Genomic DNA, 27,110 nt, shown 5'->3' on the forward strand with positions numbered 1-27,110 from the left:
CTACATAAAAGAGCACTAATAAATGCCATATTGAACTGATGATCACTTTACCTAGATCACAAATTTAACAACATACACAGCACACACCAGGTGTCAAATTCCAAGCACTTTATAAATATTAACTCATTTCATCCTCCTAACAACCCTGTGAAGTACTATTTTTAGTCTCCATTTTACAGATTGCAGAACTGAAAGTAACACACTCAAGGTTTCAATAAGGACTGAGCTAGCATTCCAACCAAGTTTGCTTCAAAGCCTACACTCCCAACCACTGTGCTACACATGGAACGCTTATCTTCACTTATGTATAATTGGTAATGCAAATAAGTGCTTGTTCAGTCTTATTTCTCAAGACCCTAGGCTAGGTATGAAGGAAGTATGGAAGAGAAATGCAAATTTTCTAATGAAAATTACATTTCCCACCATTGGATATTACTTTCCTTTATACAGAGATGATCAGGTGGTATTTAAAAGTAGAGTACAAAAAACTGATAGGACAGTGTTAGCCAAGATCAATTACGCCAACTTCTCAAATTTTAAATAGCAACACAAATAAGTTGATGCCTCTAATAGACAACAAACTCCTGTTTCAATAAGAAAAATTTAAAAACTCAGTTTAAAAAATACAGGCAATTTTGTCTTTTGCCCATCAGATTATTGAGGCTTCAGTTTTAAGAGTAGGAAGAAATCTGTCTACCTTATACCCTGTTGATGCAAGCCTAGTCTTTTTGAGAGTACCTTGGCTGTGTCTATTTTAAAATGTAGTTGAGTCATTGATTTCACTTCAAATGGTCTGCAGAAATACAAGTGTACTCTTTGTGTCTGTCACTGTGCCTTTCAAATAAATAAGTCTTAAAAAAAAACTCATACAAATGCAAAAAGATTTGCTCTAGGATGTTCATTCTACAACTCATAGTACTGGAAAATTGCAACTTTCTTCTATCAAGTTAGGTAGCTCTTTACCAACACAGAATGTCCAAGTTTAAAGCTATATGCATACGATCTTTTTCTTGCAATATCTTTCTGGATATTCACTTAAGGGTCATAAATAAAACAGATGTCCTGATTTCATTCACCCCACGTTGTACTAAAACTTTAACAGTGGACCCCCCCCCCCCAAAAAAAAAAGATGAATTCATAAGGGTCAAGAGCTAAAGAGGAGACAACAGGAAAAAGTCAACATAATTTTGGAGGCTGGATCTTTTCCCCATGTGGCAGCTTTGGGCGACAGCTCCTCCCCAGTCCTGGCAGAAGCCTGGAGATTTGCTCCTAAGAATAAAAGAGGGTTTCTGGACTGAGGGCCACTAGGCCCTGTAAGTGTTGCTGGTGCTTGTGCTGGCCAGAGGCAGGCCTAAGGTACTGCATGTTGAGATTCTTAGCTGATATCCCCACCTCCCTCACCCTAAGCTCGCAGATGCTGTTTCTCAGTGCTTTATTCTCCAAGGACAAGGTTGAAAGAATTTTGCCTGAATAATCTGCTGAGACAAGAGCAAAGACCTGAAGATACTGGCATTGGGGTGAGGTCCAATAAATGATCCCTCACTGAAGGGTTCAAGATCAAAGAGCACCACTCACAAGCACAGAGCTTCCAGTCAGTCTTGAACAAGGGCAGACAACCAAGTATCTGGGGAAAACTTAGAATAACAGGGGCAAACCAGGGCCAAGTCACTTAGAATGGTTTTTGCATTTTTAAAGGGATATATAAAACAAGACAAGAAACCAAAGAAAAACAAGTTATAGAGATATGTGACCCAATAGCCCTGAAATATTCACTACCTCACTCTTCACAGAAAAACTACCAACTCGTTAGAACATAGAACTAGAAATGGTACAAGAAAAACATCAAATGAAATTATCAATATATAAAGGTAATATATTAAGAAAATATTTTTTTTTGACAGGCAGAATGGACAGTGAGAGAGACAGAGAGAAAGGTCTTCCTTTTCTGTTGGTTCACCCCCCAATGGCTGCTGCGGCCGGTGCACCGCACTGATCTGAAGCCAGGAGCCAGGTGCTTCTCCTTGTCTCCCATGCAGGTGCAGGGCCCAAGGATTGGGCCATCCCCCACTGCACTCCTGGGCCACAGCAGAGTTGGACTGGAAGAGGAGCAACCGGGACAGAATCCGGCGCACCGACCAAGACTAGAACCCGGTGTGCTGGCGCCGCAGGCAGGGGATTAGCCTATTGAGCCGTGGCGCCGGCCAAGAAAATATTTAAAGATGAATGTTTAAGAAAAAGGAAGTAATTAGAAAAGTAAAATAACTAGAAATATAAAAAACAATCCTTGCAAACTATTAGAAAAAGATAAATGGATGGAAACTACAGATTTGCAGACCAGCCTAGTTCACCATCCCGAAAAACAAGTTTCAGAAAGATAGCCATAAGGAGAAAATCAATGAAATAATTCATGAAAATGCACTGGTGCCAACACTGGTGTAGCGGGTTGGACCACTACCTGTGTTACTGGCATCCAATAGGAGTGCTGACTCAGGTCCTGGCTGTTCCACATCTGATCCAGCTCCCTGCTAATGTGCCTGGGAAGGCAGCAGGTGATGTTCCAAATACTTGGATCCTTGACACTCATATGGGAGACCTGGATGGTGTTCCAGACTCCTGGCTTCAGCCTGACCCAGCCCTGACCATCATGGCCATTTGAGTGAATTAGTGGATGGAAGATCGGTTTCTCCCTCTCTGCCTCTGTAACTCTTTCAAAGAAATAATTCTTTTTGTAAAAAGTTCTGTTTAGGTTTTCTGAGACCGTTTCCATAGTTAATGGGCTAAACACAATATATATCCAACAGAATGTATAAAATTGGATCCACACTGAATCATCATGAAATTTAAGAACAGTGCAGGAGCTAAAAGGTTCCAGAGAAAAAAATACCATGAAAGTTAGAAATCAACTGGCTTCAGGGCTTTTGGAAAATCACAGGGACAGCAGAAGACAGTGAGCCAATACATTCACAATCCTGAAGGAAATGAATTTCTAACTTAGATCTATACCCAAACTCCTATTTCTGAGGACCCAATAGACTTTTTTTTTCCCCAGATTTATTTGAAAGGCAAAGTTAGAGAGAGGCAGAGGCAGAGAAAGAGGTCTTCCATCCGCTAGTTCACTCCCAAATGGCTGCAATGGCCAGAACTGAGGCTATCCAAAGCCAGGAGCCAGGAGCACGGGTGCAGGGGCCCAAGCACTTGGGCCATTTCTGTTGCTTTCCCAGGCCACAGCAGAGAGCTGGATCAGAAGAAGAGCAGTCGGGACTCGAACTGGTGCCCGTTTGGGATGTCAGCACCGCAGGTGGTGGCTTTACCCACTAAGCCACAGTGCCTTCTCCACCAATAAACATAAAGACATACAGGTTCTTAAAAGTTAACTCCCATGACCTGGAGGATGTGTACAAGTAAAATAAATAGAGGCAATGTATGACAAGAAATGAAGCCCTACACAGGACATCCGGAATTCTCAGGATGGTAGATACAACCCAGGAGCCTAGGCCTGGTGTTGTGGTAGTGGGTTAAGTCGTTATTTGTGGTGTGGGCATTTCCCATCATAGTGCTGGTTTCAATCCTGCCTCCTCTGCTGCTGATCTGGGTTTCATAATGTACCTGGGAGGCAGCAGAAGATGACACAAGTACTTGGGTCCCCGCCACCCACACCGGGGACACAGATGGAATTCTTGGCTCCTGGTTTCAGCCTGGCCCAGATCTGGATGTTGTGAGCATTTGGAGAGTGAACCAGTCGACAGGAGATCTCCATCTCTCTGCCTTTCAAATTAACAAATCGTTTTTTGAAAAACCAATTACTTAGTGGTTTTTAAAAATTAAGAGTGATATACATCTAACTTTTAAGTAAGGATGGGTTTTATATCTTTATATATTTTTTGCTTTTTGAAACTTATATATTACTTTTATAATACAATTAATTCCCTATTTTAAACAAAACAGAAAAAACCTGGTATGTTGATATGGCTACTTTAGTACATAGAATTGGTTCAGGCATTCAGTCTTAGCAGATATCCAAATGTATCATACTCAAATGTTTTTCTCAATGTTTGTAAAAAAAATCCTTAAAAGTTTATTTAGAGTAACTAAATGCCTGGAAATTCTGTATCCATTATATGAGAAACACCAAATGACTCCAGTAGCATTTTTACTTCATTTTGTTGACAGTTCTTTAAGGTTAAAAAAGGATGGAAGCCTGGGCTGAGGTTCTGGGCTGTGGCCCCTTGGCCACAAAGAGGTAGCCTTTTTAGGGTCAGGAGAGAGCTACAAAATCAAACGATCCTCTTAAATGATCTTCCTCTCAAAAACTTCCATAGTAGCATATGTTAATATTTTTATATGGTTTAACAATATCTCATTTTGTAATAAGAGAAGACAGTGAGTCTCTTCTTGGAAGTTGTTTATTGTAAGATAATTTACAAATATCTTGCTGTCTTTAGTACACCAAACAATGCACCACGTTTCTTCTGACATAGACAGCAGTAAGCTAAAAATAAAATCAGCTGGCTGAATTTTCCTTCGTTACCTGAAAAGCAAAGTACAGAAAAGTAATAAGTCAAACAATAGCTTTATGGAAAATAATAACATCAAAAGACAATACAAATTTAAATGTGTTTTTTGTCATCTGTGTGAATTGACTTTACATAATAAAATGTTACTATATACCAGGGGTTCCCAAGTTTTGGTCTAGGGAACTTTTCACAGGGTTTATGAGGACAACACTATTCTCATAATAATGTTACTTGTCTGTTTCTCACCTTCAAAGGCACACAATGAAAGTTTCTAGATGCACGAAATCACAGTAAAATCAATACAGAAAAAGGCAAGACTCTCACTGTCCTCTGTTAAATCAGACATTAAGGGGTAAAGGTTGAAAATCACCACTCTTTACCAACGTGTATTTAGTATCTCAAAATAATGCAATCCTCTATCCCTAAAAGCTATTTCCTGACATCTACATTTTCCTATGACAAACACATTTAATAAATGTAGAAAAAACCCAGCCCACTAGCATTGCCCATATGTTCCCACAAGTTGGCTGCTACTATAAACCATCCTGTCAGTCTAAATTACTTAGAGAAGCAGTTTCATTATTGCTAAGCAGCCTCGGTTATATCTGGCTACATGTCTTTTCTAAGAGTATGGGAAGAATATGTGAACTTTACCTCTTGTCTGAGGACGGAACTTGATTTTCATTAATCCCTGGTTATTATATTAGAAGAAAAATACAAACACAAAACAAGCAAGTCAAAAAGCAATCCATGCCAGTTAATCATAGTCCATTTCTTTACTACTACCTTGAGTACATCATGTAAATACTTACCAAAATGTTTCCTCTAAAACCAACTCAATGATTGTTAAAAAGGTTGTTAAAAAAAAATGTTACAGAGTTCAATCTGGTTAGAAGCAATAAAAACATGTTCAGGCAAGTAGGCAATACTAAATATATAATCTAAATTAATATTTTACTACTAAATAGACAAATGTGTTTAATTATATTAGATAGGTTATGAAAATTCAAGGCCACTCATATAGACAATCTGATCTTTGGACTCCACAGCTACTTTTCTATATAAGAATTCAAACCACCCTTCTAGAAAGTGAAAATTCAGGGGCCGGCGCTGTGGCATAGCGGGTTAAGCTTCTGCCTGCCCATATGGACGCCAGTTCGGATCAGCACAGCTCTAGCTATTGCAGCCAATTAGGGAGTAAACCAGTGGACGGAAGACCTCTCTCTCTGTCTGCCTCTCCTTTTCTCTCTGTGTAACTCTTTCAAATAAATAAATAAATCTTTTTTAAAAGAAGCAAAGAAAATGAAAATTCAATAGTAAATTTCCATCTGTCTGGATTCTTTTATAAATTCTCATTTTTATATCCAAAACCCCCTCCCCTTCCTCTCCCTTGATTTTGCTACTTTTAAGTCAAGCATCCCACATGCCTAATCCAGAAAGGAGAGCCTGGTTCTCCATTTTGCAGGAGCTGGATCCTCAGGCTTTAAACCTAACATTCGGTTTTTAAAGAGCCAAAACCAAAAGTGTTCTCCATCTCAGAAAGCCCCTGGCTCTCAGAATGCAGGTCTTTCTTCCAGGCCTCCTAACACTTCACATCCAAGAAGAAATCAGCTGAGCATTATCAGCAAGGATAATAAGGAATTATTATTTAATGCTTGTAATAGTCTGCATGTAATTTATTTTATTTGAGAGTTAGAGTTACAGACAGTGAGAGGGAGAGACAGAAAAGTCTGCCTTCCGTTGGTTTACTCTCCAAATGGCCACAACGGCTGGAGCTGCACCAATCTGAAGCTAGGAGCCAGGCGTTTCTTCCTGGTCTCCCACATGGGTGCAGGGGCCCATGGACTTGGGCCATCTTCCACTGCTTTCCCAGACCATAGCAGAGAGTTGGACTGGAAGTAGAGCAGCTGGGACTAGAACTGGCACCCATATGGGATGCCAGCGCTGCAGGTGGAGGATTAAACTACTGCACCATGGCGCCAGCCCCTGCTTGTTATTCTTGACAAGGTTAAGATGGAAGAAGAGTATATTAACCAAGTTTATCAAGCTGGATATCATTAGACTGCATTCTATGATGCTAACATTAATGACCAGGCTGGGATGTGAGTCAGTCCTAACAAAATCGTGCTTAGAAAGCAAAATAAAAGGGGTCAGGATGTGGCACAGCAGGTAAAGCTGCCACCTGCGACACTGGTGACACTCATATGGGCTCTGGTTTGAGACCTGGCTGTTCCACTTCCCATCCAGTTCCCTACGAAGGCTCCTGGGAAAGCAGCAGAAGATGGACCAAGTGCTTGGGGCCCTGTACCCACGTGTGAGACCCAGAGAAACTCCTGGCTTTGGCCTGGCACAGCTCTTGGTTATTGCAGCCATTTGGGGAGTGAACCAGTGGATGGAAGACCTTTCCCTCTTTCTCTAACTCTGTCTTTCAAATAAATAAAATAAAATAATAAAAAAAAAATAAGAGAAGGATGGATCCAACTAGCAACTCATAAAACAGTCCCATGATTCAATCAGTATTATCCATTTCTCTGGCACTCTGCCTCATTTCTAATCTTGAGAAATAATTCCCAAGAACCAATCAAAATGTCAGCCTAGGGGCCAGCCCTGTGGCATAGTGGGTAAAGCTGCTGCCTGCAGTGCTGGTATCCCATATGGACGCCAGTTCGAGTCCCAGATGCTCCACTTCCGATCCAGCTCTCTGCTATGGCCTGGGAAAGCTGTGGAAGATGGCCCAAGTCCTTGAGCCCCTACACCCCTGTGAGAGACGAGACTTGGAAGAGGCTCCTGGCCCCTGGCTTTGGATCAGCTCAGCTCTGACGGTTGCGGTCATTTGTGGAGTGAACCAGCGGATAGAAGACCTCACTCTCGCTCCCTCTCTGTGTAACTTTCTGAATTTCAAATCAATAAATAAATCTTAAAAAAAAAAAAAAAAAAGTCAAACTAACAATGAACCTTTCCCCAATTCTTACATTTTCACATATCCAATAAAATGTTATTTCTCCCCTTCTGAACTATACTTCTAGTTCCTTTAAAAAAAATTATTTATGTATTTATTTGAAAGTCAGAGTTAGAGAGAGAGAGGGATGGAAAAACAGAGAGATTTTCCATCCACTGGTTCACTTCTAAGCCTTTTTGGGAGCCCCACCATGGCCAGGGCTGGGCCAGGCTGAAGCCAGGAACCATAAGCTTCATCTAGGTCTCCCACGTGGGTGGCAGGGGCCCAAACAATTGGACCATCTTCCATTGCTTTTTCCCAGGCCATTAGTAGGGAGCTGAATTGGAAGTGGAGCAGCTGAGATACAAATTGGTACCCGTATGGGATGCCAGCATCGCTGGCAGTGGCTTTACCCATTACAATGTTGGCCCCAAACTTCTATTTCTTAAAAGAAATATGGGATTTCATTCATTCAACAAACATTACTGAGGCACTATGTACCACGTGATGGGGACACAAAAGTTGAGACATGCTCACATCCTATTCTCAAATAACACACAAATAAAAGGCAATTCCAGAAACAACCTTGTAAGGGCTAAGACAAAGAGAAGCTTAAGAGGCTAAAGACTACTTTGCTCAAACTATGGAGTGGGGCCAGAATCTGTGCCTAGGAGAGCAGCAGCAGATGGCCCAAGTGCTTAGACCCCAGCCACCCATGTGAGAGACCCAGATGGAGTTCCTGTTTCCTGGCTTCAGCCTGGCCCAGCACCAGTCCTAGCCACTGCAGCCAAGATCTCTCACTCTCCATCTCTTTTGTAACTGTCTTTAAAATAAATAAATAAATGCTAAACTTTTTTTTAATAAGTAAAAAATAAGGGAGAGTTTTCTGGAAGAAAAGGATTCTCTAAGCTCAGTTAGGAAGGATGAACAGCAGGGAGTCAGATGAAGAATTAAGAGAGCAAGGGGAAGGGGAAAAATGACATTTCAGGCAAAAGCAAGAGTGCCATCATCTTAGGGGTGAGAAAGAACTAGATGTATCTAGAGAAGAGGTGGATAAAGGTGGCTGAGGTTCGAGAGAAACAAGAAAGGTAATTGTTAAGAGACTACATGGGAAAGAGTGTTGGGAGCCAGAAAACACAGGATCATATATATCAGGCTAAGTTGTTTTTGCAGGATGCTTATCTATAATAGAGAGTGGATTCAATCATTTTCCTTATCATATTCTGTTTTAAAAATTAGCAGTTGGGGCTGGTGCTGTGGTGCAGTAGGTTAATCCTCCACCTGCAGCACCAGCATCCCATATAGGTGCTGGTTCTAGTCCCGGCTGCTCCACTTCTGACCCAGCACTCTGCTATGACCTGGGAAAGCAGTAGAAGATGGCCCAAGCAATTGGGCCCCTGCATCTGCGTGGGAGACCCAGAAGAAGCTCCTGGCTCCTGGCTTTGGATTGGCTCAGCTTTGGCTGTTGCAGCCATTTGGGGAGTGAACCAGTGATGGAAGACATTTCTGCTCTCTCTCTTTCATGAGAGAAATGACAAGGATCTGCATTAAGTAAACATGAAGAAGGAAAACAATTAAGGAGATATAACCCTACACATTCCATCTTCCATCTCAATTACTTGTGTAAATGCTTGAAAGAGGTTATATCCTTATCACCGAACTTAAGCTTTGTACATGGCAGAGTGGGTGTTCAGCTTCATACTCCTTCCTCCCTCCCTCTCCCTCTCCCTCTCCCTCTCAGCTTCATACTCCTCCCTCCCTCTCCCTCTCCGTCTCCCTCTCCGTCTCCCTCTCCGTCTCCCTCTCTTTCTTTCTTTTTCTTTCTTTCTTTCCAGGTGAATCAGCAAGGAGCTGGATTGGAAATGGAGGAGGAGGGACTGGAAATAGGCCTCATATTAGCGGATCACAGAGTCCCAGCTGAGCTAAGCCCCCTCAAGATTTTTTTTTTTTTTTTTTTGACAGCAGAGAGAAAGGTCTTCCTTTTCCATTAGTTCACTCGCCAAGGGCCACTGCAGCTGGCGCACCGTACTGATCTGAAGCCAGGAGCCAGGTGCTTCTCCTGGTCTCCCTTGCGGGTGCAGGGCCCAAGGACCTGGTCCATCCTCCACTGCTCTCCCGGGCCACAGCAGAGAGCTGGACTGGAAGAAGGGCAACCAGGACAGAATCCGGTGCCCTGACCAGGACTAGAACCCGGTGTGCCGGCACCGCAAGACAGAGGATTAGCCTAGTGAGCCCTGGCACCGGCCCAGCTTCATACTTTTTAAAAGAAAACTCCCATATTATCTTAACTTTTGTTTCAAACATTAAAATATCTCAACAATCAAGAAATTTTCTTGAGAAAAGCAGTTACTATCTTATGATACTGATATAGAAAGCTTACTAACTAAAAATTCCTGAACCCTACCATCATTCAAAACCAGTCCTGCAGCTCAGAAAGGTTGGCTTGAAATGCTTTAAATTCTAAAGATCTTTTTAATGATACTACCTACATCTTTGTTCCTAACACTTTAGGACACTGAAAGATAGAATAACTACAAGAAACTGTGCCTCAGTGTTTTAGTTGAAACATCAGAATATACTAAAGGAGTTCCATTTTACCAAATCTTTATATGCTTAGAGTAAGATGGTTAAGGTTTAGTAATAGATCATTTCAATTTTAACAGACAAAACAAAAAACTTTTAGGCATCCAAGGTTAAATAAGCAGACAGGGAGAAACAAGAAAAACCTCAAAGAAAGCAATAATCTATGATTACTTACAGAGCTGCAGCACCAGAGATAATTTCAATCAACTCTTTCGTGATGACAGCTTGGCGGGTACGGTTGAATGTCAAAGTCAGTTTGTCAATCATCTCAGCTAGAAAGAAAACCGAAAAGATTAGACAACAAAATCTAAAACTAAAAAAGAACAACTTGCTAATTAACTTCTGTTGCTTCATTTAAAAAGAGACAGAGGCCAGCATTGTGGCATAGTGGGTAAAGCCGTTGCCTACAATGCAGGCATACAATATGGGTGCCAGTTCAAGTCCCGGCTGCTGCACTTCTGATCCCGCTCCGAGTTTAATGGCTGGGAAAAAGCAATGGGAGATGGTCCGAGTGTTTGGAGCCCCTGACACCCACGTGGGAGACCCAGAAGCTCCTGGCTCCTGGCTCTGCCCTGGTCTAGCCCCAGTAGTTGCAACCATCAGGGGAGTGAATCAGCAGCGGATGGAAGATTCTCTCTCTGTAACTCTGGCTTTCAAATATAAACAAAATAAATCTTCAAAAAATACATCAATAAGAGATCCTATTTCTTTTTCTTTTTGGGTACCAAAGTTGGCCTTTTTTATTTATTTGAAAGGCATAGTTAGAGAGAGGGAAAAACAGAGAAAGAGACACTTCTATCTGCTGATTCACTCCCCAGGCAACAGCTGTGGCTGGGCCAAGCTGAAGCCAGGAGCTTCTTCAGGGTCTCTTCCATGTAGGTTTAGGGACTCAAGCACTTGGATTGTCCTCCACTGCTTTCCCAGGCACATTAACAGGGAGCTGGATGGAAACTGGAGCATCTGGGACTCAAAATAGGATTCATATGGGATGCTGGTGCTGTAGGTGGAGGCTTTACCTGCAATGCCACAATGGTGGCCCCTCAAAAAAAAAAAAGAATATTATGTTAACATTTTTAGTGTTACTCTGGGTAACAGACAGTTCAGCAGAGGATGCACTGTGCACACAAAAGCACTCTTGCTAGTCCTGCCTGGATCTCGTGCTTACAAGCATTCTTGCTGGCGTTGTCCATGGCTGTCATTCTCGCACTCTGCTCACTGGTGGTAGACTCCTTCAGAGAGTAGTAGATGATGTTGGCCAGATTGTATTCTTGGTAATTTTGTAGCACATCAGCATCAACATCATCATAGATGCTCATGCTCTCTGTTAAAACAAGTGATAAATTTCTTTGAAGCCATATAGAACAAAAACTGATTTTATCAAAACAGCTTGCTAGTGCCCAACCTTTTATAATAACAGAAAAAGAATCTATTTACATGATATAAATAGCTATTTTCAGCAAAATATAATGTACAAAGCATTTGATATATGAGCTCAGAGGCTTAACTTAAAAATAAGATGCTGACATTGAAAATAACAATGAATTTCACAGTTATGAAATCCAGTGCAGAGCATCTAGCAGTCCCCATCACAAGGCTAGCAAGCGCTCAATAGATGTTCAAAAAAATTAATGGAATGATTGAAAGCAGAATAGTGGAATTAAATAATTCTGATTTAGTCATTTGATTATTAGAGAAACATGAATGTGTCATTCTGGAAAGTGAGAAAGGAAGACCTTTTTCTAAGCATATGAAAGTTTGTGAGAACTATAAGCTGTTATGAATTTTAGTTTTATGGTCTAGAAATTTAGGAGTACATTTCTAAATCCATTCATTAGGATAAAGTAATGCTATAGTATTGTATTTTATCAAATTTCAGATAGTACTATCATATCTTTTATTTTAGGTATTAAGAAAAAATAGCTAATTAAAAATGTTTCATTGGCTGAGCAAGGCATCCCAACTTCAAAAATTCTAAAATGTAAGGGTTTTGCCTTAGAAAAACAAAATTGGTTCTAGAATTTCTAGGGTGCTTCACTGGGCAGTGATGACTTTACTCAAAAGATAAAATCAATGGGTTAACATTACGTTAGTTGTCAAGACTGTTCAAATATGTATGCGATTTCGGTTGTATTATACTTGAGTCCCACACATAGATAAGTCAATTTAATCTTTGAAGACAGAAAACCCATCTAATGAGGACCCCAATAGATAAATATTTCCCTCTCAATTCTACATGCAAAAATACTTGTCATATAAAAAATACTTACCAGCACTTGCAATGGTATTAAGGGAAAAAATTGGCTTTTCTTCTGTCTTATAGGAGATTACAGACCTAGAAATGACAAAAGCATAAGTAAATCTCAAAATAACTTTTAAGCAGACATTTAGTTATTTTAAAATATGGACAAAAACATCTCTGATTTCTGTGTTTTTCTTACTTAAATCGATTAAAGATGATAGACCCTTCATCAAACTCATATCCAGAGTTTAATAATTCAAGAGCAATGACTGACGCATCTCCAAAAGTAGGGGGCTTTCTTCCAACTTCTTTGAATGTCACTAGAAACTGGTCAGAATGAGTCCTGTAGGAAAATCCAGAGATCACTTAAAATCATTTAAAAAAACTCAGAGAACAAGTTAAAAACATTTTCATGCATCAAGTTTTCTTGGGGGGCAGAGATGTGGGTAGTGGTGCTGACTCCCTAAATTGTTCCACACATTATCAGGATTGTTCCCTTCCTTTGGCACCTGTAATTGCTCCTGGCTTTTGGCCCAAGCTGTTGCAGCCATTTGGGGAGTAAATCAGCAGATGGAAGACCTCTCTTTCCCTCTCTTTCTAGTTCTGACTTTCAAATAAATAAATAAATATGTCTTGAAAAAAAAAAAAAAAAAAAGATAAATTTGGGAGCAGATGTTCTGTCTTGAATTAAAGACTCCCATTTCTTACATGTGAGTACCTGGCTTTGATTCTTGTCTCTGGTTCCGGATTATAGCTTCCTGCCAATGTAGAACCCTGAGAAGCAGTGATGATACTCAAGTAATTGGGTTCCTGCCACACACATGGGAGACCTGGGCTGCATTATTCCCACCTGCTGGTCTCAGTCCCAGCCTACCCTTAGTGGCTGTGGGCATTTGGGTAGTAAACAAGTAGATGGGCATACTTTTTCTGTCTCTCTGATACTTACAAATAAATAAATAAAAATATGAGCTTGTTTGGGTGCAGAAATTCTTGAAAACCTATAGTTTGACCATATTATACATTTTCCATGAACTTTTAGGACACCCCTCATATTTCTCTTCTTCCAATTCTGATGAACTACTGTTTATTTCTAATATCTCCAGGCTGTGATAGCTTCTCATATTCCCTTTTTGGCTTAGTGCCAATAGCTTTTGCTAGTCCCATCATATTCAACTTACAGTTTTTATCAGAGAAGTAACATATAGTATACACATACAGTAAAAAATAAAAACAAAACAAAAAACTCTGGGAGTATACAAAAAATGGTAACCAAAAAGGACACTTTGCTTAAACAAACTATTAAAGAACCTTCCATTTGTTCAAACTTGTACCCCTTTGAACATAAAATGAAATTACCTATGAAGTATGCCCCTGATTTTGTCACCAACTCCAACCAGCATAACTTCTTTTCCAGCTGCTGTGAGTGCAGCCACCTCACTTTTCATCTGTTTGGCGACAGAGGAATGAATAGCACCACAAAGCCCTCGATCTGAGGACACACCAATAAGGAGGTGTTTCTTCTTGTCTTCAGGTGCCTTAATATCAGCTTTTTCATACAGAGCTTAACAAACACACACACACAAAAAGCAAGAATTTGTAAAATGTACTTTACAAATAGCAACAACACTTAGTTGACATAAGATTTGCCTATTTTCAAAATACGCATTTAAATTTAGGTGACACATGAGTACAGTCAGAAGTGTCTGTACTTATTCATTGTACAACCAAAGCTGAAAAGCATAAACATTTAAATCTCTGTATAACAAAGGTTCCTAAGGGTCATTATTAGCCAAGTTTATCTCAAATACTGAGTAAAATAAATCTCTACTACATTTAAATTACTTGTAAGAGGCCAGAAGCATAGAGATTCCCACTTATATTGATATCAGACCTCTAAAGAATGCAAACAAAAAATGTAGGCAGGCAAGTATTTACTGAGCTCTTCGTATTTAGTTCTTATAAAAACAACTCATGTTAAAATAATAGATGACACTTTATTTTTGGCATTATTTACCAGCTTCACTTTGTTGGTCTCTGGTCTTCCTAGAAGCAGAGACCAAGAGCAAATTAAATGGGATTAAAGGTACACATATTTTATATGTGAAATGCCTGTGACAGAAAATGGGAGGTAAGTGGTAGGTGGCTAAGAAAGCCCTCATACCACAAAACAAGTCTGACCCATGGGAAGGAGAGGAACAAAGACTGGGCAGCAGCTTCCAAAACCACTGGCAGCTCAAGGAAAGTTCACCAGAGCTGTTGGAGAGCTCCAAGTCTCTGAAGAACAGGTGGGCTTTAGTAGCGTTAGCATCCAGCTCAGTCACCGACTAGGAGCAGCCCTTGGGAAACATAGCCAGCTCAAATACAGGTTGGTTTCCAGCAGTTGAGACCAACTGTGGCTCCCTACAGGTGCAAGGAACATTTTCAGAATTGCCACATTTACACATTCCAACCAAACTTCTACTATTTCCTTTTTCAATACACAGCAGTGAATCTCAAATGCCAGTACCTGAGGATCCACATACAAAAAGCAGAAAGAAGTCAATGCTTAACTCTAAGGCTGACAGGGGTGTAAAGAACACTCCTTTCAAGCCTCTTTTTATGATTTATATCATGCAGCATAAAATGACTATTTTAAATTTTTAAAATTTAAAAGGATTTACCATTTAGTAACTAGCAATTAGCACCTTTTTAGTTTAAAGGGCTTAGAAACTGATTGGTGGTCTCCCAAAAATTATTTTATCTATTTGTTGAAAGAGAAAGAAATAGAGATGGATGATAGATAGGTATCTCTTCCATCCGCTGGCTCACTCCCTGAATGCCTGCAACAGCTGGGGCTGGGCCAAGCCAAAGGTAGTAACCTGGAACTCATACAGGTCTGCCTCATGGATTGCAGAGACCCAAGTACTTGAGTATTTATCTGCAGCTTCCCATAGTGTGCTTTAGCAGGAAGCTGGATCAGAAGTGGAGCTGGAATTCAAAACTAGGGACTCCACTATGGGATGTGGGCATCCCAAGTGGCAACTTAACCACTGTTCCAAATGCCTTTGATTGGTAGTTTTGACATAAATAATTAACATCATACCGGCCGGTGCCATGGCTCACTTGGCTAATCCTCTGCCTGTGGCGCCTGCACCCCGGGTTCTAGTCCTGGTTGGGGCGCCAGGTACTAGTCCCAGTTGCTATTCTTCCAGTCCAGCTCTCTGCTGTGTTCCGGGAGGGCAGCGGAGGATGGCCCAAGTACTTGGGCCCCTGCACCCGCATCGGAGACCAGAAGAAGGCACCCAGCTCCTGGCTTCAGATCGGCGCAGCACCCGCTGTGGCAGCCATTGGGGGAGTGAACCAACAGAAGGAAGGCCTTTATCTCTGTCTCTCTCTCACTGTCTATATCTACCTGTCAAATTAAAAAAAAAATATACCAAAAATACTATAAACAGATATCTATACTAGTTTCTTCTTCTTCTTCTTCTTTTTTTGACAGGCAGAGTGGATAGTGAGAGAGAGAGAGACAGAGAGAAAGGTCTTCCCTTACCGTTGGCTCACCCTCCAGTGGCCACCGCGGCCAGTGCACCGCGCTGATCCAAAGCCAGGAGCCAGGTGCTTTTTTCCTGGTCTCCCATGGGGTGCAGGGCCCAAGGACTTGGGCCATCCTCCACTGCACTCCCTGGCCACAGCAGAGAGCTGGCCTGGAAGAGGGGCAACTAGGACAGAATCCGGCGCCCCGACCGGGACTAGAACCCGGTGTGCCGGCGCCGCAAGGTGGAGGATTAGCCTAGTGAGCCGCGGCGCCGGCCATAGTTTCTTCTTTTTTTAAAAGAGAGTAATTTTTTGTTTAGAGACTTTTAGGGGGTAACAACTTTATTATTCATATTTATATCAACAATAAATATGAACAGTAAAATGATTTTCCCCTTTTCATAAAAGTATGCTAGAGAGTAATCTTTCAAGAAGCCTTTCTTTTCCAAAGTTGACTTAGCCATAGTTTTAGATTGAGTAACTTAGTAAGAAAAATCAGTATTTAGTAGACAAGGTACAGACACAATTATTGAGTGCCCACCATAGCACATACATTCTTCATGTGTTAGATATCCAAGTCAAGGATTGTCCCATTTTAGGCCAGACTTGAGAGCCAGCCAACCAACCAACCAGACTTCACTGAGCAACCATGTGCTTCTTATTATGCAAGCAGAGAATGCAACTCATTCATTCATGAAAAAAAAAAAATACAGTTGGAGCTGATAAAGATGGCTAAAATGAAAACTATCCAGCTCTTCACAATTTTTGCTTCTTTCCAAGACAAAGTCACAAATACTTTTAGGAACATTTTTATCTAATGCATTATTCTAGGAAAAAATTCAGACAATGTTTAAAGCTAACAGTAACATATAACAGTTCATAAAATACAAAAGCTATGATGACAAACCACCTATGTTCAAACAGTTCCCATTATATGTGAACCTGAGCAAGTTACTTAAGTATGCAACGGTTCCTACTGCTAGAAGTGTTGCTACAAACACATGGGAAGTGGACCTACATGAAAAATGAGTACATGGAAAGTAATTTGAATAGGCCAGGTGTCACAGTCAGCACTAAATAAAAGTCATCTGTAGTCTTCCTTATGTTAAATACACGCACTCTTCTTACCTAAAGATCCTATTCCATATACTCGAGCTGGTTTCAGCTCCCTCTCAGCTCGGGCATATTTTGCTGCTGCCACCATTTTCATAGACTTGGTAATTTTCTGGATGTTTTTGATTGACTTTAGTCGCCTGGTAACTGAAAAACAGAAGTGCTGTGTTATAATTTCATTTGTCAGGCTACTGAAAAACTAAGTGCAGTGTACAAAAATTGGTACTAGACCATCAATAAACAGCATGTGCTAGACCCCTAAACTGTGAGAGGAAAGGGTATGACTGGCTGCTACTTAGGGTAAGCAAAAGGCAAAATAAAGGAACTGTACATTAAGTATTAAATGGCACTGAAAATGGTCATAACCATGTATTTCATAACATTGTCCATATATATACTCAAATAGTATAGTGCTGTCCTAGTTATATGATCATCCTATAAACGATAGAATCAGAACAAGATGTTCTCATGTCACCTCATAGCTTCTTTACCAAAGCAAGTTCAATTTCCCACACAAATAAATGTAGATGGTTTGTCAATTTTGACCAAATATACAATGCTAATGCAGTATAGTTCTGAAACTATTTTTGCAAAAATTTAGTTTTTCTTAATTCATGCATCAAGACAAATAACATACTTACTATCTTTCAAAGTTGCCATATTTCGAACTTGGACCCTGGGAAAAAAGGTTTTAAAAATATTTTAGTTTTTATTAAAATAGTATCATCATACAAGACAAACTTTCAATTAATATATTTAAAGAATACCCCATAAAAAAAGTAAATGTCAAATACAGGACTCAGAATCTATTTGAATATATTTTTAAATCCCTTAATACTGGTATCATACCCTGTATCAAAGACCTCAAATACAAGCCCTCAAGTGAAGCTGAAATGGCATTCAGAAATGCTGTATTCCCACTATCATATCTTTGCCTAAATTGTATATGCAAAAACTCCTTTCCCTTGTTAGGCTGCCCAACCATACTTAAAATCAAGACTAGCTGGATCTTTGACTTCCCAAACTCATTTTATCGTCAGTTATACAGTCTAACATGACTAAATGTGTCTGAGTATAGTTTTATTTAAAACCATTCTTAACTTTTTCAATTCAACAAACATTTTCCAAACAGCTTTTGTGTTCCAAGCACTGGTGAATAGGACATGGTCTCTGATCACAAGAGGCATATTATTAGCTCATAAACAAGATTCATGAAAACTGAGATCTACATAATATTTAATAAAATTATTTTCTAGTCTTTGAAATTAAAGTGCTCAGGCACAAAAGTCAAAATGGTTAGACTTAAATGGAGTGTTAGTGAAAGATAAATATGAGAGGTCTCTGCCCCACTTAGTGGGGAGACAGGGGGAATAACATGTTAAGCACCCGTGCTGGCAGGCAAAGCTTGTATGGGAGAACTGAAGAATCAGTTAATTTGTGCACAAAGGAGGACCTAAGAAGGGCATTCCTAGCAACAAGATGCAGTTTCGAGAGAGGAAGTGAGGTTCAGGGAAGGGTGAGGAATAGTACATGAGGATGCTGAAGACATTAAGTTAGTAGGTTTAATGACCCGAGTGCATGGTGCTGTCATAACCAAGACAGGAACTCTGAGTGTGGACGTCTGCCAGGAGATAATGAATTCTGAGTAAGATATTGTTCAAACGACCAAGAGGATAAGAAGATATGCCCCTAATGGGTCTGGAAAATGAGTTCTGGACAGTTGAGAAGCAAATTTGAAAACTATCAGCAGACAGTAATTAAAATTTTTAAAAGGTATGTAGAATGAGAGGCAAAAAGAAAACACTTTCTAAGTCTGTGAAGTCACCATTAACTCAGTATCAAAACCAGATAAAGATATTATGAGACTGGAAACTAGAAATGTATCATGAATACAGATGCAAAAATCCAACAGTGCATAAGTAAATCAAATCAGTAATATATTAAAAAGAATTATACACAATAAGTGGGATTTATTGTAGGTATGGAAAGCTTGTTCAATATTCAAAAATCAAATCATATAATCCATCACATCAACAAGTTAAAGAAGAAAAATCATATAACCAAAATATGCAGAAAAAGCATCTGATAAAATCTAATAACTTGGGGCCGGTGTTGCGTAGTGGGTAAAAGCTGCCGCCCATAGTGCCGGCATCCCATATGGGCGCCTATTCGAGTCCCAGCTGCTCCACTTCCGATCCAGCCCTCTGCTATGGCCTAGAAAAGCAACAGAAGATGGCCCAAGTCCTTGGGCCCTTGCACCCACATGGGAGACTCAAAAGAAGCTCCTGGCTCCTGGCTTTGGATTGATGCAACTCCAGCCACTGCAGCCAATTGGCAAGTGAACCAGTGGACGGAAGACCTTTCTCTCTCTGCTTCTCCTATCTCTGTGTAACTCTGCCTTTCAAACAAATAACTCTTTAAAAAACTAATAACCGTTCATGATAAAGCCTCTAAGCAGACTAGAAATATACAATTAGAGGTCAGCACTGTGGCATAGAAGGCTAAGCACAAGCATCCCATATGGACACTGGTTCTAGTTCCAGATGCTCTTCTTCTGGTCCAGCTCTCTGCTATGGCCTGGGAAAGCAGTGGAGGATGACCCAAGTGCTTGGGCTCCTGCACCTGTGTGAGAGACACAGCTGAAGCTCCTGGCTTCTGGTTTCAGATCGGCCCAGCATCTGCCGTTGCTTTCATTTGGGGAGTGAACCAGCGGATGGAAGACCTCTCTCTCTCTCTAAATCTACCTCCCAAATAAATATATTAAAAAAATCTTAAGAAAAAAAGAAATATATAATTATTTGGGCAAAGATTTGAACATTTCATCAAAGAAGATATAAAGCAAGCCAAAAGCATGTAAAATAATGCTCAATATTATATAACTACAAATTGAAGAGATGGGGCAGACATTCGGAGCTCAGGTTAGACAGTACTTCAGGAGAGGGCTGGGAGGCAGCAGGTGACTCCTTAAAAGGTTCAGTCTCTGCCACCTACAAACCTGGGTGGAGTTCTGGACTCTTGGCCTTTGTTGGCATTTGGTGAGTGAACCAGGTGATGGCAGATTCTATCTTTCACTCATTCTCTGTCTCTCTATGTGTGTACATATATATGTGTATACTGGGTATAAATACATATATTTATGTATGTACATGTATTTATCTGTCAACCTGCATTTCAAATAAATAAACTTTAAAAAGTGTTTGGGATGCCCATACTCCATATTGGGAGTGCTCGGGTTCAAGTCCTGGCTTTGCTTCTAATTCCTGCTTCTGCTAATGTACACCCCGGAAGGCAACAGGTGATGGCTCAGGTGGTTGGATACCTGCCACCCCTGTGGAAGACTTAGATTGTGTTCCCCTCTCTTGGCTTTGGCCCACTGCAGCCTTGGCCATCACAGGCATTTGGGGGGTGAACCAGTGGATGGATGATCTCTGTGTCACTTTGATTCTCTGCCTTTCAAATAAATCTAAGTAAAAATTTTTAGAAAACGAGATAAAACTACATACATACAAGATAGAAAAAGTCTAAAACACTGACAACACAAAATGATGAAAAGGATGTGGAGCAACAGGAACTTTCATTGACTGCTGGTGGGAAGGCAAAGTGGTACGGTCACTTTAGAAGATGGCTTCGTAATTTCTTACAAAGCTATCATTGCCTTAACATATGATCCAGCAATCATGCTCCTAGTATATACCCAATTGAAATGAAAACTTAAACACTAAGAAATCTGCATATGTGTTTATAGCAACTTTACTCATTATCATCAAAAAATTGAAGTAACCAAGATGCCCTTCAATATGTGAATGGGCCGGCACCGTGGCTCAATAGGCTAATCCTCCGCCTAGCAGCGCCAGCACACTGGGTTCTAGTCCCGGTCAGGGCGCCGGATTCTGTCCCGGTTGCCCCTCTTCCAGGCCAGCTCTCTGCTGTGGCCAGGGAGTGCAGTGGAGGATGGCCCAAGTCCTTGGGCCCTGCACCCCATGGGAGACCAGGAGAAGCACCTGGCTCCTGGCTTTGGATCAGCGCGGTGCACTGGACGCAGCGCGCTGGCCGTGGCGGCCATTGGAGGGTGAACCAATGGCAAAGGAAGACCTTTCTCTCTGTCTCTCTCTCACTGTCCACTCTGCCTATCAAAATAAATAAATAAATAAATAAAATAAATAAATAAAATGTGAATGAATGGATAACCTATCTCTGGGACATATACAATGAAGTACTAATTAGCATAACAACAAATAAAAGCTGGAGAAACTGCTATGTGAAAAAAGGCAGTCTGAGAAATGTTTTATTTTATGATTCTCACTATATGATATGCCAGAATAGACAATTCTAGCAACAGGAAAGAAATCAATGATTGCTAAGGTTTTTGGAAGTGGAGAAGGGATTTTCAGGGCAGTGAACTATTCTGTATGATATTGCAATAGTGGATATATATCCCTATATATCTATCTGTCAAAACCCACAGAACTGATAATGAAAGAGTACACCTCAATTAAAACCGTGGGCTCTTAGACAATAATAATGCTACAATTCTAGTTCATTCATGGTAGCACTTGTATCACTGTAATGCAATATGTTAAAAACAGAGGAAATTGTCCAGAATGCTAGTTGAGTATATAGAACTATATATTAAATGCCGAATATTTCTGCAACTCTAAAACTGTACTAAGAAATACTCTATGAATTACAACTTTAAAAATGCATTTTTGAGGAAGCAGCTCTGTGGTGTATCAGGCTGAGCAAAGATAGCTCCCCACAATGGAGCACCAGTTCGAGTCCCGGCTGAGTATTACTCAGCCACAGAGGAAAAATAAAAGAAAATTAGAAAAAAGAAGAGGATATCAGTTACAGAAATTAGTAGGTTTGCCTGCAAGAATAATCTAAAGGAAAAGACAAAAGCTGGCAAATACAAACTGCTATTTCAGAGGACTGACTTTCTGAAGAAATGACTGTTCCATTATCTCATATTTTCTCATAATGGCACTTGGAAACACAATTTTTTGGCCAACCTTTTTTTTTTTGGTATAGTGATGACTTTTTAGCCCAAAAAACACTCTAAATTTATAGGCTATAACAAGTGATGTTTGATTATTATAGTTTTAGACAGACATTTCAATTTAATGGATACAAGTTTCTGATTAAGAGAGCATCACCCGGGACAAATTTGCATTGCATACTATATTTGGATGAGCATGAAATGTTTGGGTTTCCCTAAGCATTCTGAGAGGTATGAACAGATAACATCTTCTGTGATTTCTTCATGCTGTGCGCAATGCTTAATCTTCATTTAGCTATTAAGATGAATGACTATGTCACTATTTTATTTTTAAGTATAATTTGACTAGAGAATAGCCATGAGCTACTTAATTACCATTAGAGAAATCTTGCACTAACGAATATACAGCTCTGAACATGAGATGATAAGGAAAGCTCTGAAGTATTTCAGCCTGTCCTGAGAATTCCTCAGGAGATTATTGGAGAAACTTGAAATTTATCAAATAAGAGAGACTCAAATGCTTTGTGGATTACCACTATCTACTCTGATCATACAGCATTGTTAGAAGAGGCAGTGGAGGAGGGAGTTAGGAATGCTTAATCAAAGACCCGAGTTTTAGAGATTTTTAAGGAGTGTATAATGCTGTACAATTACAAAAATTAAGAAAGCTGCCACAGTGGCTAATTCTGAAAGTATGAAGTATGTCTAATTCTCATACTAAATGTCTGCGAAGTCTATCACCCGCCTCTACACCAAAAAAAATAACTCCCTCATCTGTGATTTGTGCATTTTCTTTTCCTCCTTTGGCAAGTATAGTAACGCTTATTACCTGTTTTATGTAGAAACTGTACTTCTAAACTTGTTTTTGGGCCAGCACTGTAGTGTAGTGGGTAAAGCTGCCTGCAGTGCCAGTACCCCATATGGTGCCAGTTCGAGTCCTGGCTGCTCCACTTCCGATCCAACTCTCTGCTATGGCCTGGGAGACCCAGAAGCTCCTGGGTTCCTGGCTTTGGATCAGTGCAGCTCCAGCTGTTGCAGCCATTTGGGGATGGAAGGCCCCTCCACCCCCACCCCACCCCGCCCTGTGTCTTGAGCTCTCTCTCTCTCTCTGCTTGTCTACCTCTCTACCTCTCAGTGGTAACTCTTCCTTTCAAATAAATAAATCTTTAAAATAAACAAACTTGTTTTCATTTTTCAGCTGATACATTTAAATCTATACCGGTATTTCTCCCTCTGTCCTAGGCTCTTTGCAAGTACTCAGTCCTTACACTAAGCCAATAGCGCACTCTTTTTTTTTTTTTTAATTCTCCTTTAACAGAGGACAGACTGGCGGCACAGACACTAAGTAACTTGTTCAAGGTCACACAGCCATGTGAGTGGCAGCCATCAGGATTTAAACCCTGGCAGTTTGGCTCCAGGATCTACCTGTTATACATTCTGCTGCCTCGCACCTTTCTTTTTTAAATGTATATAGTTTAGTTTATGGCTACTGATGTTCCTATTTTAGAACAGTTCCCATTTGGAGAATATTGAACATTAATGCGACAAAAATCTAGTTTCTCCAGATCTCAAGTAGTAAAACCAGGGACTCCTTTTTTCAAGTTTGTTTCCATTTTCTTAAATGCTACTTCTGGCCCAATTTCCAAAAAGTGAGAGTACTTTGCTGATATGAAAATATACTATTAAATAACTTTTAATTAGGTCTAATGATTTTAATTAAGTCTAATGCTTAGTTAAAGCGAACATGTTAACCTCGCTGAAAACAAACAAACAAAAATACTATAAAATACCAAATCATATTTCTTTTTTTTTTTTTTTTTTTTTTTTTTTTTTTTTGACAGGCAGAGTGGACAGTGAGAGAGAGAGACAGAGAGAGAAAGGTCTTCCTTTGCCGCTGGTTCACCCTCCAATGGCCGCCGCTGCAGCCGGCGCACCGCGCTGATCCTGGCAGGAGCCAGGATCCAGGTGCTTTTCCTGGTCTCCCATGGGGTGCAGGGCCCAAGCACCTGGGCCATCCTCCACTGCACTCCCTGGCCATAGCAGAGAGCTGGCCTGGAAGAGGGGCAACCGGGACAGAATCCGGCGCCCCAACCGGGACTAGAACCCGGTGTGCCGGCGCCGCAAGGTGGAGGATTAGCCTATTGAGCCACGGCGCCGGCTAATACCAAATCATATTTCAAAAGCTTTCAATTTCAATAATCAAAACAGAACCAAGGCCAGCGCCGCGGCTCACTAGGCTAATCCTCCGCCTTGTGGCGCCGGCACACCGGGTTCTAGTCCTGGTTGCCCCTCTTACAGGCCAGCTCTCTGTTGTGGCCAGGGAGTGCAGTGGAGGATGGCCCAAGTCCTTGGGCCCTGCACCCCATGGGAGACCAGCAGAAGCACCTGGCTCCTGCCATCGGATCAGCGCGTGCGCCAGCTGCAGCGCGCTGGCTGCGGCGGCCATTGGAGGGTGAACCAATGGCAAAGGAAGACCTTTCTCTCTGTCTCTCTCTCTCACTGTGTCCACTCTGCCTGTAAAAAAAAAAAAAAAAAAAAAAAACCAAGGAAATATCTTGTCATGGTTCTGTAAAGGCAAAAATATTTATCTCCCCTTCCAAATTAACTGTGAAATGTGAAACATTAAGATGGTGCTAATTGGGCTGGCGCTGTGGCTCACTTGGTTAGTCCTCCACTTGCGGTGCTGGCATCCCATATGGGCACTAGGTTCTAGTCCCGGTTGCTCCTCTTCCAGTCCAGCTCTCTGCTGTAGCCCGGGAAGGCAGTGGAGGATGGCCCAGGTCCTTGGGCCCTGCACCCGCATGGGAGACCAGGAGAAGCACCTGGCTCCTGGCTTCAGATCGGCGCAGCACCGGCCATAACCGCCATTTGGGGAGTGAACCAATGCAGGGAAGACCTTTCCCCTTCTCTCTATTGTCTATAACTCTGTCAAATAAATTAAAAAAAAAAAAAAAAAAAAGATGGTGCTGATTTCTGAATTCAAAAGCCAAGTAGAATTTAAATTTGTATTTATATTATTCATTTACAAGGCAGAGTGACAGAGACAGGCAGAAACCTCCCATCCATGGGGTCACTCTCCAAATGCTCCCAACAGCCAGGACAGCTCCAGGTTAAGCCAGGCGACTGGAACTCCATCCACATCTCTTGCATGGGTGGCAGGGAAGCAAGTAACTGAGCTACCCACCTGCTTCCTGGCAGGGTGCACACCAGCAGGAAGCTAGAATGGAGAGTGGAGTCAGGACTCCAACTCCAATATGGGACACGGGTGTCCCAAGAGGTGGCTTCACTACTGTACCAAACAGCTGATCTATGAATTATAATTCACAGGGTAGAAGAGGCAAGAAGGACCTTAATCCAAACAACGGAATATGTGAAGAGGTTGCTTGATGAATATTCAAAACCTATCAGTTTAAAACAAAAGTTCCAAAGGTATTAAGGTCAGGACTACAACCTTTATTTGCTAACTGAAGTCCCAATTTAGGCTCCATGCAGCTGCCTCAGACCAAGGGCTCTTTAAAAAAAAAAAAAAAAAAACAAAAAACTACCTTTATTAAGAGACTTCTAAATTGTCTTACATGTTTTTCTTAAAAGTGACTGCTAGAAGTTCATGTAAAATATTTTTCTCCATTTCAGAAACTCTCCATTTTTAAAATATCTACTTGAAACTGTGAGTCTAAAAATACTAGCAGATAACATCAATGCAAGGGAGATGGGAAGAAGAGGCTATGATTGCCCAGTTACATGGCTGGCCTGGAAGCTCACCAAGGCCGCATCTGTTTGTTCAAACCACAGTGTAGCACTTTTCAGTGTCAACCAGCCAGGGTAAACACTTAGCAGATGCTTGCTGAGAAGTTACTAATGGGAAAATCTACACATCTAAGAATGTGGCTGTCCTGACTTCTGAATTTCTATGAATATTCTTTCTCGACCGGAAAAAAATCTAGCTTCCACGGCCATCTCTCCAAAAATTTCACATACACAATTCCCATCATATTTAATTAATTGTACATGGCTATCAATTCTTAACGAAAGAAGTTCCATTTCAATCAATGCTTCACAGTCCCATCACAAATTACAAGAATCAAGTGTCTGGAGCTCCCTAGAAATCCCCCACACTGTAACACCAGGGGTTTGCTATGACGCCGCTGAGAGCTAACAGTCCCCTGTGCACCCTAATATTCTCTCAGACTCTGGCTTCACAGCATTTCATCCCATTATACAGCACTACCCGCAAACACACTTTTATCTGGCCATTGCTGAAGCCGCCTAATATGCGCCCCCCCCACCCCACCCCCGAGGAACTCAAGTTGAAAACCTTTAAAACGTGGAGTGCCCTTCACCTGCAGTTAACAAATACCACTTAAAATTCATCTCCTGAGGACCTTGGCGCAATCACATGACCTTGCAGGGTGATGGTTTCAGGAGGGTGACAGATGGCTTTCCTCTCCCCATTAGCAGCGAAGGCCTTTAAGGTCCCTTCTGCACCGAGACGACCACCACCCTCATTTTTCCAGTAACCCAGCGAAGCGCCCGTCGCATATCGATAAGCGTATTTGATGAATGTGCTCAGACTCGATTAAGTCTTAAAGGGTCACACTGCCCAGTCCTGGAAGGTTTCAAGGACACAGAGCACCACGTAACCGTCTCCTAGGCTTGATCTCACATAATCCCCCACCCCTAAGCTTGAGGACCCGGGCTAACGTCTCCCCCAGACTTGCTGCCTGGCAGGAAGCGGAAGCTCAGGAAGTCCTTATTAGCTGAATGAATTCAAGACCGCCCTGACACGAACTCGGACAAAGGTCTCAGTCCCAAGATTCCAAATGACCCCTCCAGCCTCAGGGGACTTGGCAGGGCCTTCCCCCCTCTGACAGCAGTTTCGGCCGCAGCGCCCGCCATTCCCGCTTCGGAGCCGCTTCCTGCAGCCCGGGGCTGCCCGGGGCCTCTGCAGGACACGGGGCCTAGCCAGGCCCTGCACCTCCCGGGTTCGTCCTGCACGCCCCCACCGCCTCCTCCATCCCACCTGACCAAGCTCTTCTACCCTTCACAGTTCTCCCGATCCTCCCATAAGCTGCCATACCATTGCGGTTGCAAGGCCCTGGCCGACAGCCCAGCGACGCTCGCCCGAGAAAACATGGTGGCACCGGCCTTGCTGAAGGTCGGGCAGACAGGGCTTACTGCGCGCGCGCGCAGGCTTCCCCACTCGCCCCTCCCACC

General features: G+C 41.6%; 1 protein-coding gene and 1 long non-coding RNA gene across 12 annotated transcripts in view; one reads left to right on the top strand and one right to left on the bottom strand.

The window, feature by feature from the left end:
* Positions 1-9,780, top strand: part of LOC138845009 (uncharacterized) — a 21,918-nt gene extending 12,138 nt beyond the window's left edge. For 3 of the 9 annotated variants that reach the window (XR_011381580.2, XR_016219764.1, XR_016219763.1), the window contains exon 4: positions 9,288-9,780. This is a non-coding gene — a long non-coding RNA (uncharacterized LOC138845009). Of the gene's footprint in view, positions 1-1,901; positions 5,008-6,761; positions 7,459-9,287 lie in introns of those variants that run through there. The other 6 variants (XR_016219771.1, XR_016219765.1, XR_016219772.1 and 3 more) reach the window with 5 other exon arrangements.
* Positions 4,388-27,062, bottom strand: ATP5F1C (ATP synthase F1 subunit gamma). Of its 3 annotated transcripts, XM_008268067.5 has the most exons (10): positions 26,974-27,062; positions 17,542-17,576; positions 16,916-17,047; positions 13,631-13,835; positions 12,474-12,617; positions 12,303-12,367; positions 11,201-11,356; positions 10,211-10,307; positions 5,169-5,205; positions 4,388-4,528 (listed from the first exon to the last, which is right to left on the bottom strand). In XM_008268067.5, exons 1-9 carry the CDS (start codon positions 27,027-27,029, stop codon positions 5,199-5,201), a joined length of 897 nt encoding a protein of 298 aa, XP_008266289.1. In that variant the 5' UTR covers positions 27,030-27,062; the 3' UTR covers positions 4,388-4,528; positions 5,169-5,198. The 3 variants fall into 3 exon arrangements, with proteins under 3 accessions (XP_008266289.1, XP_008266290.1, XP_002717372.1); XM_008268068.5 differs by lacking the exon at positions 5,169-5,205; XM_002717326.6 differs by lacking the exons at positions 4,388-4,528; positions 5,169-5,205 and having other exon boundaries at positions 10,207-10,307.
* Between the last annotated feature and the right edge of the window lie 48 nt (positions 27,063-27,110).

The sequence above is a fragment of the Oryctolagus cuniculus genome, chromosome 13 (genome assembly GCF_051225735.1).
Source record: "Oryctolagus cuniculus isolate XC-2025 breed Fujian yellow rabbit chromosome 13, ASM5122573v1, whole genome shotgun sequence".
Lineage (NCBI taxonomy): Eukaryota > Metazoa > Chordata > Mammalia > Lagomorpha > Leporidae > Oryctolagus > Oryctolagus cuniculus.